This window comes from Cavia porcellus, unplaced genomic scaffold (genome assembly GCF_034190915.1).
Source record: "Cavia porcellus strain 051 isolate PalLab524CR breed Dunkin Hartley unplaced genomic scaffold, mCavPor4.1 scaffold_11, whole genome shotgun sequence".
Classification (NCBI taxonomy): domain Eukaryota; kingdom Metazoa; phylum Chordata; class Mammalia; order Rodentia; family Caviidae; genus Cavia; species Cavia porcellus.
Window position 1 is genome coordinate 64,006,751 of NW_026947494.1, and position 19,206 is coordinate 64,025,956.

A 19,206-nucleotide genomic window follows, 5' to 3' on the forward strand; every position below is an offset into this window, starting at 1 on the left:
AACAGTCCTATAAACACATAAAACCAGAAAGACATATAAGGCCATTATACAAGGAGTTCTACCATAGTTCCTGTGTTGTCCCTTGTTACCTTTAATAGAATTGGCTATATCATCAGACATAGTATAATTGAATGTATCAGTACATACCAGTATCAATGAAAACAGAACTTCATATATAGTATAAAACTTCAAAAGCAGGCAGTTATTAAACCAGAATATGTATCGTAATGAGTCTTGTCATCTTTAGTGTAGTTGCCTATACTCTTCTGACTGGATACTATCAATCATATCAGTTTTGAGTAAAATCATCTTCATTCTGTTTTCTACTCCATTCATTGAGGCCTTTCTGCCACTGTTCCTGGAATCCTAGTACTTTTCTCTCTCTCTAGAATACCCTGCAGTATTCTCTATAGAGTTGGATTGGTGGTTGTGAATAGAACCCAAGTTCCTCTTTGTCTTGGAAGCATCTTGTGTCTCCATTAATTTCTAGAGACAGTTTAGCAGGGTATATCAATCTGGGATGGAGGTTATTTTCTTTCAGGGTTTGAAATATTTCACTCCAGGCTCTTGACTTGATGGTTTGTGTTGAGAAGTCTGCCATGATTCTGATGGGCCTTCCTTTATAGGTTATCTGTTTCTTGTCTCTAACAGCTTTTAACATTGTCTTCTTATATTGAATTTCTGGGATCTTGATTATTATATGCTCTGTATAGCATATATAGCTCTATTTTGGTTGTAAGTGGCTGGAGTCCTGTACGCCTCATACATCAGAATATCATTTCCTTTTCCTATGTTTGGGACGTTTTCCTTAATTATTTCTGTGAGTAGCCTTTGTAGTTCTTTTGTTTGTACCCCTGCTTCTTCATTCACATTTTTTATTCTCAAGTTATAGATCTTCTTGTCATCTTCTAGCCTTTGTATTGTTACTGCTTGTTTCCTTGTTATTTTTTAAAAGGTTTTCCCTTCATAATCACACATTGCAAAACTGTCCTCCAGTTTGAATAATCTATCCTTAGTTTCTTTCAAGCTGATTTGCCATCTTTCCATAGAGTTTTTAATTTTCTGGTGATCTCTTTGAATCTGCTTCATGTGTTCTATATTTTGTTTATATTTTTCATCAAATGGTTCTCTCTTTTGTTTGAGCTCCTCCATTCTCCGTCTGTGTCTGCTTGAGGGGTGCTTAGTATCTCTTTTATTAATCTTCTTATGTCTGGCTTTATTTGGCTAGATATTTCACTTTTGAACTCATCTATGAGTTCCCGAATATATCTCTTTATGTCCACTGGCGCCATGTCTGAGATTGCATGTTTGTTGTTCTCATTCTCCTTTGTATTTACCTGTCCTGGGTCAATGTTCTCAGAGTTGGCACCTGGGGACTTTTTGTTGTTGCTTCCTCTTCCCATCTTTTTTGTTTTTTTCAGGAGGCCCCAGTTTCTTCCTTTGTTGGTTACAATTTTTCTGAAGCAAGCTGGCTTGGTGACCCTTCCCACTGCAGTGTGCTAGTGAGTTGCCCACCGGGACAGTGTATCCTGGCCCCTCGCCTTTGGATCAGTCAAGCTGCTGAGGCCTGCACTGTATTAGTATGTGCCACCTCCCCTCCCGATCAGTCAAACCTCTGAGGCTTCACTACATTAGTGTGGTTAGTGTGTGCTGCCACTGAAGGGAATTGGTTTTGGATAACCTATTGGGTCTCAGCCAGGTCACATGTCCCAGGCCTAGCTCACTCCACCAATCTTGTTTGGGAAGGGAACAACTGACTGCAGTCACTGCTCTCCCTTGTACTTGCCAGTCCTGCCTGATCCCAGAATGTCATCCTTTCTGTGGAATGGCTCCACTCCCGTCACCACCGGTTGATGCAGGCTCCTGGCCAGGTCAGTTCTCCGTTCAGCTGGCCGACCCCCAACCTCTGTGTGAGTGCACTTCCAGTGAGTCGAAGCGGTGGGACCTCAGATGGCTTGGTATGTCACCCGCTGTGGTGGGAGCACTGAACCTGTAGCTGTTGCAATAATAGCACTGGGACTATCTATTTGTTTGGTTCTTCTCACCTTAGTTTCTTCTTGGGACGAGAGAATTCATCTTCCTCTGTTCGGGGCTCCCACGCTGTATTATGTTGAATTCTAAGTTGACTATTTCAGGGAGCCTCTGTAGCTAGCTGTTACCTATCCCTAGCATATTTCTATTGATGAATTATTATTCACTTAATTTTGAGTTTCTCACATTAAACTATGGGTACTTTAAAATAATTCTTGATGAATTTTATGAATTTAATACATTAAACAATGAATGCTTAACAAGAAAAATGTCACAAAAATACTGAGTTTTTAATACTTATTGAATGTTTATAAAACATGAAAAATTTCAAAATCATTTAGTTTTTAGTGTACAAAGTCTCAAAAAGAATTACAATTCTTGATTTGGCTGCATAAGTGCTAAAATATTCCTATATCAAATACAATGAAAATTTCAACAGCATTCTGCAAAAAAATAATCTTTAGTTATCACATGGAAGGCAGTTCTCACACATGACAACAGCATGTTCCATACACATGTTATTGCTCACACTGATAGCACATGTGTTTTGCTTTCCTTGGTACTTTGTAGGACATACTTGACATCTTGCTGGTCTTGCTGTTTTGTCTGGAGGCTATTATATTATGCAACGTGTAGTTTACAGGAACATCTTGTTTATGTATTATATGTTTAGAATAGACGTCAACATTTTCACATAAAGGTACAAAGGATTGAGACAAGCACCATGTGCTTTAGGGCTACAGGATAACTAGAATCCTTGGCAGAATTTGTAACTCTGCTAGCTGGCCAACCAACTGACACTAGGCAGCCCATATTTGATCAGAACAAGGAATTGAGAGGACAGTGAAGGAACCTGAACAGGATCTTGGGAGGGTTCAAGGGCAGATGGGTACAACAAGTCTGTTCACAACATCATTTAGTTTATAAGTATATAAAGAAGGACCTGATGGCTGAGTTCTAGGATAGATTTTTAAATTGAGAAGATAATAAGTCTTTACCTTCTTATGCCATATTTTGAACCATCTCTTTTCCATAAGTCTTTTGCATCCCTACAGTTACCATGAAAAATCTGTGCTAAGTGCAGCAGACCTATGAACGCATTCAGTTCAGCTAGTAACGTGTCATAATAAGTACATTTTTTACTATGGCTATTGGTATTTACAAAACATTTTACTTGTTTTTCAGCCTATATAGCGTCTTGTAGCATTTCATCTGTTACAATTTCCAATACTGAATGAGTGTGCTGGCATTCTGTCCCATACCTTTCATTCCTGCCAAGACCTTCACTATATTTTCAGTTCTACCATTGAACTTAGTTCTACCATTGGATCATTTCTTTTGGTTTTGTGGTCATTTTTACAACATTTCAACTAGTTTACTCACATTGCTATTTTCTTCATCATCTGAATCAAGGAGACCTGCATTGCCTGTGTATATATCAGTGGATTCTTACTCCATTTCGCTGTCATAGGAATATTGGCTCACATGGCCTACATCAAAATTGTCATCGTCATCATCATCATGCACCCATACAACTCTTCTATAATGGATCATTGTCATCATCCATGCATGAGTAATCTGATGATTCACTTTTGACCTCACCCAAAACTTGCAAATTTGTTTTTTTTGTATGCCATTGTACTGAATGAGGCTTTTTCTATCAGAAAAAATCAAAAGAAAACTTTTCTTGAAACAAATCTTAGAGTGGTGTGGTTGTATTGTAGTATTCTCTGTGATACCCAAGGAACCATACACCAAATTTGTTAAAGGGAACTTCATGTTGATGAAAATTTTGGTTAATACATTTCACATATACACACTTTGCCTTGCATCATACTGAGTAAACACAAAGTTTGCTTCCTGTTTTCCCCAGGCAAAGGTGCCAAGACACACAACTGGCCACTATTACACTAAAGCAAAAATTTACAATAGAAACGTAAGGGATGTGTTTGTGGAACCAGTGTTATGCTCTCCAGGTAATTAAGATATACATGTGAATATATCATCACTGCTCTGCATGATATTCCAAAGCAAGAATAATTATTTGTTCTTGTGACTTTTGCTCCTCATCCTGAGAATGAGTGGAATGTCTTGATTTTAATCCGCCTAGCTCTTCATCTTTTAATTCTCTTTTACTCTTTGTCAAAAGTGAAATAAGAAAAAAATTTTGGAGAATGTAAAGTTCAACCAATATATTTATGCTTGGTTTTCCTCTGGAAATGCCTGTCTTGCTTATAAGGATACTGTATTCTGAGGTTCAGTGGATAATTCCTTGCTTTTACATTAAGTAGATACTGACTAATCAGAAGAAACCAAAAGAATGTCCTGTGTGCTTGAACTGTCAGTGAGCCCTAAATTCCTTCCCAAGTAGGTCAAAATATCAGGGTCTTCATGGTGAGGGTAGAAGGCAAAAGGAGTATAGAGGAGCAATGCCTTTTTTTGCCCTGATCCTTCCTCAAGCTGATTTGACATGAACTGCTGTAAACCAGGTGAGTTTGGAGGGCCGAAATGAAAACAGCGAAGTCTCAAGGGTAAGACAGCAGTCCTCTCTGGTCTCTAGCATGACCTTCTGATTTTTTTCCCCCTATATGAAGTGTTCATGCCTAACTTTAGGTAGCATGTATAATGGAGGAAATAATGACCTTGTATAGTCACAAGTACTTACAATAAAGAATAGCTAGAAGCCAGTATACTCAAGTTGCTTTTTCACTAAATTAATTCCAAATAATAATAATTCTATTTAAACTGGTATAATTTTTTAAATGGAATAATGTTGTAACTTCATTTCCAAACTAACATTTTGTGAATGAGTAAATCGGTATGAACTATTTGATATGTGACTCGAATTGTCTGAGGAAGTTCAATTTATGTGATTATAAAATGCTTGTTGAAAGGGTATATTGCTACTGCTTTAATAAAACATATTCTTCTCTTCTAGGGTCTGAAGCTGAAAATTCTGAAGTTTTTCCAGACCTAGAAAAGGTTGGTGTATCTAATAGGTTAATTAGATTAGTTATCTGGATTTTGATTTTTAAAAAGCCATGCTGACTAAAGTATCAGCCTTACTTAGACCCTCTTCTGAGAAGAGATATGACTAATAATTTCAGTAGATAGAAATATGTTCTTTTTTATTACATTTCTGTAAAGCATAATAAATACATTTATCACAGAGAATTAGTACATACGCATATCACCTCTTGTTTCTTTTTATTTATTCCTGTCTTCTTCCACCTGTCTTCCCCTGCATTCCTAGATCACCTCCCATCTCCACAAAGACTGTGACTCTGTTCCTTATATTCTATTTTGCTCTTTAAATTTTTTATACTTTATGTTTTTCATATATGGGAAAACATGCAGTATTTAACCTTTTTTATGGGAGAGTAGTATTTTGTTCTCTGCACATTTTCTTTATCCATTCATTGATTTATAGGCTGCTTCCAAGGTTTATTATAAATTGTATTGCTATAAATATGGATATATATTTATAACTGTAATTAGGTTTCTTTACCTCTTTCAGGAAGATACCGAGAAGAAGTATAGCTGGGTCAAATGGAATTTTTAACTCTTAAGAAATATCCATGCTGATTTCATAGTGGTTGTACTAGTTTATGTTCCTACCAGTAATGTAGGAGAAAAGGTTCATTTTTCCCCATAACTATACCAGTATTCGTTGTTTTTTGAGGGGTTTTTTTGGTACCAGGGATTAAACTCACGATCTTGTACTTGCCAGGCAAGTGCTTGTACCACTGATGCAAATTCCTAGGCCTGTTTTTTGAGTTTTTGGTGGTAACCATTCTTTCTGAAGTAAGATGTAATCTCATTGTTTTATTGAATTTCTGTAATAGCCAAGTATATTGAACATTTTTTCATTTATTTATTGGACATTTGTATGTCTTCTGAGAAGTGTCTGTTCATTTCAGTTGCCAGTTTTTATTAGGTCTTTTATTTTGTGGAGTTCGCTATGTATTATAGACATTAACCCTGTGTCCATGGAGTAGTTGGAAAACATTTTTCCTGTTTTGTAAGTTGTTTCTTCCCTCTGTTATTTCGTTTGCTATGCAGGATTTTAGTTTTATATTATCCCATTTGTTAATTATTGGTGTAACTTCTTGTTCGATAGGGACTCTGTTCAGAATGTACTTGCCTATGCCCATGTCTTTAAGAATTTTGTCTATTTTATCTTCCAACAAATTGTTTCTGTTTTAGTACTTAGGACTTTGATTGATTTGCCTTGATTTTAATACAGAGTGAGAGACATGGGTCTAGATTCATTCTTCTGCATGTGGGTACCCAGTTTTCCCAGCACCTTTTGTTAATGACTGTGTTTTCTCCAGCATGTTTTTGGCCCCGTTATTGAAGACCAGATGGCTGAAAGTATCTCAGGTTGTTTCTGCATCCTCAGTCTAGTGCTGTTTATCAGCATGTTTGTTTTTGTGCTGTTACCATTCTGTTTTTATCACTGTTGCTCTGCAGTATAACTTAAAATCTAGAATTGCAATGCTTCATGCTTTGCTCTTGTTTCCCAGAAATGCTTTTGATATTATGGGTCTCTTCCATGTGAATTTTAGGATTTTTTTTAGTGAATAAAACTATTGGTATTTTGATTGGAATTACACTAAATCTGGGTATCAGTTTTTGTAATATATCTTTTGATGATATTGGTATTGCCTGTCCAGGAGCAGGGAATGGTTTTTCAAAAGATAGAAATATATTCTTGTCTAATACATCTTTGAGAATTTATTCTTTCTTTAATAAATAGTATTTTCTTGATACGTGTTTGATTCTGTCAGCTATACCTGTCAGCTATTTCCTGCTGTCAGGCTTTATTTTTTCCCTCTTGAGATCAGGAGTCAGAACGCAGGGGAAAGAGCATAAAATTTGGAACCATATCTAGGTTCTCAGGGTAACTCTATTGCTTGTATCTGTGAAATATTGACAGCGTTAACTGCTTCGCACAGTTATTATCCACACTGGGAGCAGCAATGTTTCATTGTGTCTGGCATCTAACATTACCAAATAAATATGTGCCCTTCCCTTCCTTCAGTTCTTTAAAAATCTTTAAATGTTTAGCGGAGGGCCATTATCCACTGTGGATTTGTTTCAGATGACTCTGGTAAGCTTGATAAAAGTAATTGTTTTTTTCCAGCATTCATTTTTCACTGATAGTGGTGCAGTATCTCCTAATCACTTGAACTCTCTGATATTAATAGCTCTTTTAAGGAAAAGCATTATTTAAATAAAAAAAAGTTCTGAGAGTTCTGTATCTTACAGGTCTCTCTCTTCTGTTAGGACAGATAATTTAAACAGTTGAACAGATTATTTGCCTTCTGTAAATATGTTGCAGCCAGTGTTATTCTTGGTTCTGTATTAATATTTAATCATATATTCAGCCACTAGGAATTTGGCATAGCAAAGTAGTAAGTAATATTCTTTAAGGGAGAAAGTTGATGAAAACTTTGAGGATAAGCTGCAATATACAAAAAAAGAATCCAACAAATTTTTCATTTTAAACATTTTCTTATTTATACTACAATGATGGAATTTCTATTTGGAAATACGCAGGAACTAAGTGAAGACAAAGACTCCCCTGAAATTAGCCTGCTCTCAAATTCTGCTACTATGGTATCTGGTATTGTTGCTGTAAAGGAGAAATTCTTAATAGAGCCAGAGAAGATCTTAGCAGCACCGAATACAGTTTATGACCCTGGAAAGGAAGTCACACTGACCATGTCTTCTAAAGAAACCAAGGACGAAGAAAGCTCACTTGAAACTTTTGTGTCTGCCTTAGAAAAGTTACTAACATCACCAGAAAGCACCCAAGAAAAAAGACTGTTTGAAACGGTGAATGATTTGGATCCTGGAGAACTGATGAACACACTGAGTAACTCATCGAGTTCTTTGTCAATATCTTTGAGTGCTTTGTCACCATATTGTAGAGATTTACTAGAAAATACAGAGGGTGATGCATTCCCACCTGAGTTGCTGGCAGCACTGAATGCATTGTCAGAAGACAAAACAGGGACCGTTTGTTGCAGAAAAGAAGGTGGCAGTCTCATTGGTAGAAATGAAGTTTTGGAAATGGAGCCTGATACGTTTCAGACAGATGAAGATTGTACACAAATAACAGAGGTGAATTTTGAGTGTTTTTGTTTTACTTCACTATTTTAAATACAATTCTAACTTAACTGAGCTGCAGAACAAAAGTGTTACCAGTGAGCCAAGTAAGTGCAAGTATGAGTCTGATTCTGCCACGTATAGTACCTTTTAATGTCTTCATTGTGTTAAATTTAAAACTTCTACCCAGTTGTCAACCTGAAGCATTCTGTGATCTTTTTAGGACTTATTAGGAAGAGGTTTTAAGGAGTTATAAAGTTAAAATAGATTATTCTCCAAAATCTGAGAAGTTTGCTTATATGTTAAAGAATTCTTTGCCATGATTTTCTGTGGTAGCTCAGAAAATCACCTTGTTTCTTTGGGTGCAGAATAGATATCTGAATTTATAGTTATACATTGAAAATGTGCAATTTGGGCTGCCAGGTGAGGGAAAAATGTATGCCTATCTTAAGCAGAACTTTATGTCTTTGGCTGAGAATACCACCAGATATAACTCTTGGCTTTAGAAATACGTTTCCCCAGTATGCCTGGAGGACCTGCCATGGCTTACAGTGTGCCAAGTTCTTTTTTCATATTTGTCATTTGCATTTTCACTATAAAAATTCAAACGTTATAGAATTATGTAATAAGCAACAAATAACTTTAAGTAATAAGTAACAGAAGGTTCCCCTCATTTCCACTCAAAATAACTGACACATTTATCTCTAGTTATTTATTATATCCTGTGTAAGTTTATTTTATGTAGTAGCATTAGGTTATACAAGATACTGTGCAACTTACATTTTTTAAATTTAATAATGTATGTTGGTTATCTAAATACCAGGAAATACAGCACTACTTAAATATTTTTAACTTACCGAATTATGGTATTATAATACATGAATATACCATAATTTAACCAACTCACTAATGATAGTCATTTGTATTCTTTTCTTTTCTCCTCTCACCCCTCTTTAGTCCACTCCCTGCAGGTTCCTTTTCTTCCTTTCCTTTTCCTTTCTGTTCCCTTTGCCTCTTGTTTTTTCTCCCCTACTCTCCTCTCTTACTAAGTGTTCCTTTGACCATACCCAAGAAGTGTGAAATAGTGTAATGCTGAGCTCGTGTTTTAATATACATATATGGAATAATAATTGCATGCCCTTCTGGTTAAAAAATCTCAAAACATGTAACAGGACTAAAAAAATTATAGGAAAAAGGCAATAATCATGAGTATAAGCATGAAGATTAAATATTCTAATGTTTAAATTTGGAAAGAAGGATTATGGATAAACCATAGGAAATTATAATTGGTATTAATAAAGTAAATACAAATTTAGCAAGCCTTCAAGTAAAAGAAACCCTTTAAAAGTAAAAAGATTTACTTAGGACAAATAAAGTTACTCTTTTACTCATCTGTAATAAAATATGGAAACATCTTCTGAACCTTTGCAAAATGGATATATAAATAAGAAAGTTTAGATAATAAGTCAAAATATAAATATCTTCACAAATTAAATTTTGATTATAAAGGGTAAGTAAAAGCAATTCATGATATTGCTAATCTTTTAAATCAACATAAAGGAGGTTATGATCTTGTCACTCAAAATACCACTATTGCTGCTGTCAAGTAATAAAATAGTAGGCTGAATAGAATAACTAACCTTCTATGATCTTTCTAGTATTTTTATGGGTTTTATTATTTGCATTACCTATTTCTTGCAAATTAAAGCAGTAATGACCTTAGGTCTTCCCTTGAATTTTAAGGATGGAATTATTTTTACTCGTGATCTTATGCTTTTAAATATGCATTTTCTTTTATTACAATAATTATTATAGATTTTTTCATCATAGTGACATTTTTAAATTCAATTACTTTCATCTTAGAGGCATTTTTAGTACCATACAAGAAGAGATAAAATTTAATTTCTTCTAGTTTTAATTTTTCATTGTTATAATATATTGTGAATGTATTTATATTTTACAGACTATAGAAAACTCAACTTCATTTGGATCCCAAAGTTGGGCTCATCAAAATGTCACCATTTGTGAGCCAATAAATAATAAAAATCCAAATCCCATGGATAATACTTCTCACCAGGAAACTCCATATGTTTTACGGAGATCATCTAGATTAGAAAAACTGAAAGCAAACCGAGATGCAAAGTGTACAGATGAGATGTATAAGATGCCAGAAAAGGTTGTATCAAATATATATACCTGTGAGGATCAAATAAATAAGTCAGCTGAAAATTCGGGGTATGTTATTAATTATAGATGTCTCTAGGCATTCTGTATACCTAATAAATATATGGTGGGAATGCGAGGGTCATTTAAAGTTATCCCTAAATACCTTTTTTTATGTTGGTATTTTTTTTTATTCTGCAGTTGTTGATTAGTGTCATGCCATATGGTAAATCTTTTACTATCCCAAAAAACTCCATTTTTCCCTTCGTAGGTGAGTAGATTATATAGGAGCATGCCATGTTGGGGAATGAGGAGCAGGAGTTGCAGAATCCTCATAGTTACAAGTAACTACTCCTAAGTTAGAAGTACAAAGAGAGAGCTGCAAGCCAACAAGACTGGGCTTGTTAGGCACAGAATTATTTTCAGCTTACTCATATTTAAAACTATGTTGCCTCTTCAGAATAATTCAGTATAATACCTTTGAATTTTTAAAATTTAGTCAAAATTTGGTAGGGCTTTCCATGAATGCTTATAAAAAATTACATAATTTAAAAGTATGTTTGATTTTTAAGAACTCAAGATCCTGTTTTAATGATTGAAGATAAAAAGAAGAATATGAATTCTTCCAGATTCAAGGGTGAACAGATCAGGAAAAATGAACGACTTATATTAAAAAAAGGTGAGGCATATTTTAAATATTTCTCCATTTTTAAAGTTACTTATAGAAATAGAACTTCGGTAGAGAACATTCAAAGATGATCTGTCTCAAAGTTCTGTTTTATTGATGAGGAAACTGAACTTCAGAGATAATAAGGCTTTTCAGAGCATCACATAGCTTATTAGTAGCATAACTAGGATTCGATCCTGAATTTCTGTCTCATAGGCTGATATTTTTTCCATCATCTTATTTTGGAGACAGCTGTAATATTCTTTTTAAATTTAGGCATGTTAACAACTTAATGAAAGGTTGTAAGAAAGCATAAAGAGGACCAGAGAAGAAGACAAGTCCAGATTCTTATTTTTAGGTTGTATTTCTGTTCCTGTAGAACTTGAAATATTGAACTGAAAACTCTCAGTTATAATAAGAAACTCTAGAAACACTGGCTAAAAAGTAATTGTGGAAAAGTGGCCAAAATTGAAATTTGGACTATAGATTATATTGTTCAATTCTGAGTTTGATAACTGGTTATATAATAATATTCTTTAAAAATACACACTTAAGTATTAGTGGTAAAAGGGGATGGTATATATAGTCACTAATTTTTTAATTTTATGTGCTCTATCTGTATATGCACATATAAAGAGCGATGTGGAATGACAAAGTTGTGACAAAAATGTCAACATTGGATGAATCCTTTATTTCTTAACTTTCTGTAGTGGAAATCAAACCCAGGGCCTAGCTCTGCCCACTTTGTTCTATTCTTACAACTTTTCTGTAAGTCTGAATTTATTATACCGTAAAATTTATAAAAATTCTATAAATCCAAAGTTTTAAAATTAATACATTTAATATATAAATATAAACTAAACAGAATGAGATATCATTTGTAATTGTTACAATGGACAGAAAATATCTATTTTTATAACTAATAAGAACTATGCCACTCCTATAAAATGAAAGTTTAAAAATTCTACTGAAGAAAAGTCAGACAGCACCTCCTGAGAATCAGCCATGCTGGGACTGGAAGGAGCTGACCAACAAGCAAACTAACCAGCCTTTCTGGTAATCCATACAGACTAGGTGGGAACCAGGAAGAGAAAAGTCAGATAGCATCTCCAGGGAGCTTATGGGTTCATGGGCTGAGAATCACACTCTGCGACCCTGACCACCATCATCCCCCATGCCAATTCCCCCATAAGCAGCTGGCTGGTTCGGAGGACAGACTGAGTTGATAGCAACTGAGGTACAAAAAGCAACTGAATGTTTATATTGTTTGTTTGACTGTGCAGTCCTGGGGCTGGCAGTGTATTTATAGGGAAGATAACTATGCAATACGGCAATTTATGGGGGATTTCTTCTGTTTTGTTTTTGAAATCCAGTATTGTTCTCACTATTTCATTTTGTTCTGAATAATTGTTTGACTTTATTCAGTGTTCAGTTTTGATTGGTTTTATTCTGTTTTGTTTTGGTTTGATTTTGTTGTATCTGATGGAATGGACAACTATTGGTAAGATAATAAGATATACTATGGTAACCATTGTTGTATTCCTATTATCCTACTTTGAAGTTCTGTACCAACTTCATGGCTTTGTTTGGATTTGATTCATTGTTTTGTTTTGGGTTTTTTTGGGTTTTATTGTTTTTAAAATAAAAGTAATTCTTCTGAAGGACTTAAAAAAAGAACAAATGAACAACTAAATAGAAGAAACTTGTTCAGCATTGTAAGCAGTTACTTCTCTATGTCAATAAAAAGATATATATAGCTAGAGGGGATAGTTATGAAAATGTTATGTGGACTCTGGTACTCTCAGCTACTCAGGAGTTTAAGGCAGAGGAGTACAAGTTCATTGCTACCCTAGGCAATTTAGTGACACCCTAAAATGAAAAATAAAAAGAAATGAGGATGTAGTTCAGTGCAGTGCCCTGAGTTCAATCTGTAGTACTGCCAAGCAAAGCAAAATTAAAAAAAAAAGATTTTAAAAATGGTGATTTTAGAGGGCTGGGGATGTAGCTCTGTAACAGAACACTTGCTATGCATGCATGAAGTTCCAGGTTCAATCTCTAGTACCACAAACAAACAAGCAAACAAACAAAAAATGGCAACTTTTAGTTTACTGATATTTAAAAACTAATTACACATCTCTTTCTCCTTTTTGTGTGTAAATATAACTGATTAATACATAAAATACTCTTTCGTAATGTAATACAGTATTCTTTACTTCCAGAGTATTGACTGGATTTATCCAATTACTTCTCTTTACCCTAATTTTCAAATAAATATTGTTTACTTTTCTTTATTCTCTCATTTCAGAAAAACTGAAGATTAATAAAATGCCTCTCTCTAGCATAAACCGCCGAAATGTTTTTGGAGAGAACTTACTATATCAGGCTGTCCTATATGATGATGCTGATCTTGTTCATTGTTGTATAAAAAAAGGTGCAAATGTTAATCAGCCAAGTTATGCTGGTAAGTTAGAGTTATCAACCATTGTTGTACTGAGAATGTGGTTAATTGAGTCACCTTCATGAAAGTACAGCAAAATGGGCCTAAATTTAGTTCCAAACAGAGTTTCCAGATAATTCCTTGTTTAAGAAGCTCTTCAAAATTACTTTTATCTATTTCTCAGGGAAGAGATAGAGGTGGTGGGCATCAGGAGAAAAATATATTTGTCCTTCAGAGATAATGCCAAGAGGGGCCATGAATAATGACATTGTGCAGGAGGGAACATAGTTCCTGAGGCTAGCATTGTATGGTCATTATCTGTGAAGCTCAACTTTAAATGGAGGAAGAAACATTGTGCACAAGGGAAAATTTATGATACAGTAGGAGAATTTAACTCTGGGGTTATACTGTACAAGCAAAAATAATGGCCAGGGAAGTGGAGAGAATATAGAGTATGAAATAGAATTGGTGGGATAGGGAACTCCAAAATAGAGCTTTAAGGGTGCATCTCTGGTATAGTCTGCCTTGAGGGAAGACCCTGACATGTTCTGGAGAGAAGTAGTGATTCTTTAAAGAAACTAAAGTACTTTAATGCATTGTGTTTCACTGGACCAGCCTAGCAAGTTCTTTTGGGTGTCTGTAGTTTTTCTTTTAGATTTTATCACTTTGTAAAACAACGCAAAAAGTCTTTAGTGCACACAGTTGATATACCACAGCCCCCGAACAAGCAAGTGATTATGGGTGGTGTTCTAGGACCGTGTTAGCAAGGATGTGGTTTACACTATGTTTTATTAAATATGCACTGATGTAACCACTATGGTGTTATAACACATACTTTGAATACCTATTTTTATCTAGGCCATGTGCTCCCTTGATTTTTAGAGCTTTGTATTTCTTTATTTAGTACTCTTTGTCTCGTCATTGAATCCAGGAATTGTTCTATGTGCAATCAACTACAGTTTCTCAGTCATCCCAACATCCTTTTTTTTGGCATTAGCCTCTATTTTTATGTCCTCTGTAGCCATTCTTTACTTGTCTTTAGCCAAGTTCCTCAGAGTTTCAGGCACTTCTGTGACCTTCATGCATTTTGTATACTTAATTTTCAAGTCTTTTTCTTGTCTTTTTGAGACAGGGTTTTGTTTCACAGTTTAGGCTGGCCTTGAATTAACTTTGTAATGCATGCTCACAGTGATCTTCCTGCCTCAGCCTCTCAAGTGCTGGGATTGTCAGTGTGCACCACCATGCCTGGCCTTTTCCAGGATTTTTGAATTCTCTTAGTCTGTACTTTTTGTTTTTTACTTTCCATCTTACCTGTTTTTTCTTATTTCTAGCTACTTCCTCCTTCATAATTACAGAGGGTAGTATTCCATAGGGTCATTTTTATCAGAATTGCCCACAGGGTTTATTTAAAATGGAGTCATTGCTGTCATGAACCAAGAAGAAGCCAGCTCCTTCCTGTGAGCCAGCTGGTGTTCTGGCTTGGAGACAAGAAGTGCTGAGCTGCCCCCACCCCTGCCATAAGCAACTGGCTGATTCGGAGGAACATAGGGTGAGATGATAGCCACTGAAGTACAAAAGCAACTTCATACCTGTATTGTTTGATTTATTTTTTAAAAGAGATTAAGACAAAAGACGACAGAACAAAGCAGATCAGAACAATGTAAGCAACATAGTACTTAACCACAAGACAACCCAATATTAACAGTAGCTACTGTAATGTCTCTTTCTTTGAAATAGTTGAGCATACCTTCACATACGATAGTATCAAACATAACAAAATAGTATAAAACCATTCAAGAGAATGAAAGTATACTCCTCCCTGGTAAGAGGCAGTAGTGTGGCCCACTGCAGCCCTTCCAGGGGGAGAACTAGCAGTGTCTCCTGAGATCCACGCCATGTTGGAACTTAGGACTCTGGGAAGCCAAGCCAGCACCTCCCCTCCCTGGTAAGTGGAGGCAGGGTGGCAGACTGCAACCCTTCCAGGGGGAGAACTAGCAGTGTCTCCTGAGATCCATGCCATGTTGGAACTTAGGACTCTAGGAAGCCAAGCCAACACCTCCCCTCCCTGGTAAGCGGCGGTAGTGTGGCCCACTGCAGCCCTTCCAGGGGGAGAACTAGCAGTGTCTCCTGAGATCCATGCCATGTTGGAACTTAGGACTCTAGGAAGCCAAGCCAGCACCTCCCCTCCCTGGTAAGTGGTGGTAGTGTGGCCCACTGTAGCCCTTCCAGTGGGAGAACTAGCAGTGTCTCCTGAGATCCACGCCATGTTGGAACTTAGGACTCTGGGAAGCCAAGCCAGCACCTCCCCTCCCTGTTAAGCGGAGGCAGGGTGGCAGACTGCAGCCCTTCCAGGGGGAGAACTAGCAGTGTCTCCTGAAATCCAAGCCATGTTGGAACTGAGGATGCTGTGAAAACAAATGACCATTCTGCCTTCCTGCTTAGCAATAGTGAACCTACTGCTACATGGCCTAGAGTCAAATATCCCACTTCCCCTATCCTCCTTTTCCTCCTCCTTCCATCCATTAGCAAGTGGGAACCAGAAATCTGAGCATCTCCTGGGAGGTTGACCATAGCAAATAAGGGGGACTTCCTTCTACCCTTTCTTTGAAGGCAAATATTTTTATTACTTTTATGCTGTTTTCTGATTAGTGGTACTGCTCTATTCAATATTCTGTTTTGATAAGTTCTATAGTGTTCTATATTTCATCTCATTTTGATATATGGGATTCAAAGAACAACTATTATAAAGATAACAAAATATACTGTGATACCTATTACTGTTATCCCGGTAACTTGCTGTGAAGTTCTGTACCAGTTTCACTGTACGATCTTAGTTGGCTTTATTCTGACTTAATCTATTGTATACTTTCAAAATAAAAATTAAAAAAAAAAGAATGAAAGTATTACAGGGCATTCAGAACCAAATAAAAAACTAACAATGGCTACTGTATTAGCTCCTTTTCCATAAAAAATTTATTTATACTGTCACACATATTAAAATCCAATAAGATACAACATGATAGAACCAATGGAAACAGAAGAACAAAAGCATAGCAAGCCTTCAAAGCAAGATGATATTAAATCAGCAATGGCTGCCATAATGTTTGTTTTCTTCAAAATAGCTGTTTATGCCATCACACATAATAAAGTCAAACAAAACAGAATAAAACCATTCCAACTAATGAATGAAAACATAAGGCTTCAAACCAATGTAATGGGGAATCATGATTACCATAAAATCTTATGTGCACTTACCATTTCTTACACTAGGGAGACTATACAGTATTTATACATGTGAGTTTGATTTATTTTGCTCATGAGTATGATCTCAAGTTGCGTCCATGTATTTATGAACATCTCAATGTGATCATTATTATAGCTGAATAGTACTCCACTGTATAAAAATACCACAACTTTTTTACCCATTCCTCAGTTGATGGACACTTAGGTTGTTTCCAAGATCTGGCTATTATAAATTGTGCTGCTATAAACATGGGTGCACATATATCACTGTGGTATGATGTTTGATTGATTTTGCAGGCCTAAAGTCAGTAATCTGAGCATCTAGAGGATAACAGTATTGCAATATAGCAACTATGGGGATTTCCTTCTGAAGGTGATATCCACTGTTAATTCCCTATTTTCGTGTTTTAAAGACCTGTATCATTTTCATTGTTTGTTTTGTTTGATTTTATTATATCTGATGGCATGATCAGTTATTTTGAACATAACAAGATATATAACGATAGACATTATTGACTTCCTATTATCTTGTTTTGAAGTCCTGTATCACTTTCATTGTTTTGATTGATTTTATTGTGTTCTATTTTGTTTGACTTTATTATATCTGATGGTATGGACAGCTATTTTGAACGTAACAACAAGGCATTATGGTAGCCATTTGATTTTTTGTTAACCTTGTTTTGAAGTGCTGTATCACTTTCATTGTTCTGTTTTGATTAGATTTATTCTGTTTTATTTTGTTGAGTTTTATTGTCTTTAAAATAAAAAAGTCAGCTGTTGTTTCACTTCCAGATATACATGGGCACATACATAAACATACACAGTGAAAATCTGTAGGTTAAAACCTATAAATCTGTAGTTTAACAAGTTTACCCAATTGATTTTTATGCTTTTGAAGTAAACCTGCTGATAAGAGGTGTAAAACTTTCATGAAATGTATCAGTTCAACTTGGTGAGTTTTTGTATTGTTTCCTATGTCTCAGATGTTTGGTCAACAAAAAAGATTAATAATTTCACAAGGCTTAAATGTATTTTATACATCTTTCTTCTAAAAAGCTATATCCCTGTAAGAAATGGACAAAATATAGTAATAGCAAACTCAATATTTTTTCATAGTGTTACAGTTTGTGTCTGAGTATCCCTCACAATGATTCATGTAGTCATGGAGGTGGTTGAGTCTAGTGTTTGTGATTGGTTTGTTGTTAGCATTAGGATTGGTGGTTTGAGTGCTTCACTTGTCCAGGGGTGGGTAGCTGGCATAAAATATGAGGGAGGGAAGGAAGCATGCTTTTCCCTATTGTGCTTTTGCTCTTGTTGCTTGTGGCCACCATGAATGGTTGACCCTTAGCCAGTCCATCTCGCCTTCGAACCAGCTGATTATGGACTGGAACCTCCAGATTATTTCATTTTACGAGTCAGGTATTTTATCTCATCAACGAGAGAAAAGTAAGATAGAATTTGGTACTGAAACTGGTGCTGTTACTGTGACTATACCTGACCATGTGGTTCAAGAACATTTGGGAACGGCTTGTGGGAAGAGTTTGGAAAGGTTTGGAGATGTTACCTGAAAGAGTAGCCCTGGAATGGCTTAGTCTGTTCTCTATTGGAGATTCTGGTCAGTGCTCAGAACACCAGAAGGCTGATAGAAAGCCTGCTGGTAAACACCAGGCTCGGGAGGTTTCTGCTTGGAAGCGGGACTGTACTAGGTGCTGGACTCCAGATGATGTGTGTTATGGCTTGGCAGAAAGTTTGTTTGCACTTTTCTTTTATCTTTAGACTTTGCCTGAGATTAAGATTAAGGGTGGCAGAGTGTTTCATCTGGCAGAAGAAATTTCAAAGCAGTTTAATGTTGAGGCAGTGACATGGCTATTGTTGGGGGCCTTTAGCTGATTTATGTTGCAAATCAAGAACAAAGAGCCCATCAGGATGATTTAAAATGTGAGTTTGATCAGAAAACTGTGAATTGTAAAGATAGAGCTAACACTTTGATTGCTGGGAAGGAACAGAGAAATAAAAAAGATGGCCTGGGGGTGTCATGGAAGCACTGGGTCTCCATGCTTTGCAGCTCCAAAACTACAAAAGTGAAAGACTTTGCTTGGAGGAAAAAACTGTAGAGCACCATGCTGCATAATGGCAGAGGCAGTCACACGAGGTTCCAAAATGGTGGCAGTCATACCAGGTTCCAGAATGGAGACAACAGAGAGATGCTGTTCCTCACAAGTTTAGAGTGCTCAGCGATCCAGACACTTGACCCCTCCAGCCAAGAGAGAAAGCCAGGCTACTGCTGCAGCTGGCAGCGGACCTTGGCAGCACCCTTGTGGCACTGGTTTTAGGTGCATACAGAATGCACAAGTTCTGAGGTTAAGGCAGCTTCTTCCCCAGTTTTAGAAGGCCTAGGAGGCCAAGTAGTGTGTGTGCCCCTGAGAGGGCAGTGTGTGAAGCTGTGAGTGTGAAGCCAGAGGTGCAGTGGCTTCACACCCAGAAGTTTGGAAAAGCCAAGAGTGTGGATCATCTGAGGAAAGCTGCAAAGATTGAACAGAGCAGGCCTAAA

At 36.2% G+C, this 19,206-nt stretch overlaps 1 protein-coding gene across 1 annotated transcript in view; it reads left to right on the forward strand.

Annotated features, from left to right (window-relative positions):
- Ankrd31 (ankyrin repeat domain 31) overlaps positions 1-19,206 on the forward strand; it is a 241,722-nt gene that overhangs the window by 51,465 nt on the left and 171,051 nt on the right. Inside the window, exons 6-10 of the mRNA XM_063258367.1 lie at positions 4,970-5,013; positions 7,594-8,160; positions 10,109-10,380; positions 10,881-10,987; positions 13,281-13,436. Coding sequence (XP_063114437.1) covers positions 4,970-5,013; positions 7,594-8,160; positions 10,109-10,380; positions 10,881-10,987; positions 13,281-13,436 — 1,146 coding nt within the window. The remainder of the gene's footprint in view (positions 1-4,969; positions 5,014-7,593; positions 8,161-10,108; positions 10,381-10,880; positions 10,988-13,280; positions 13,437-19,206) is intronic.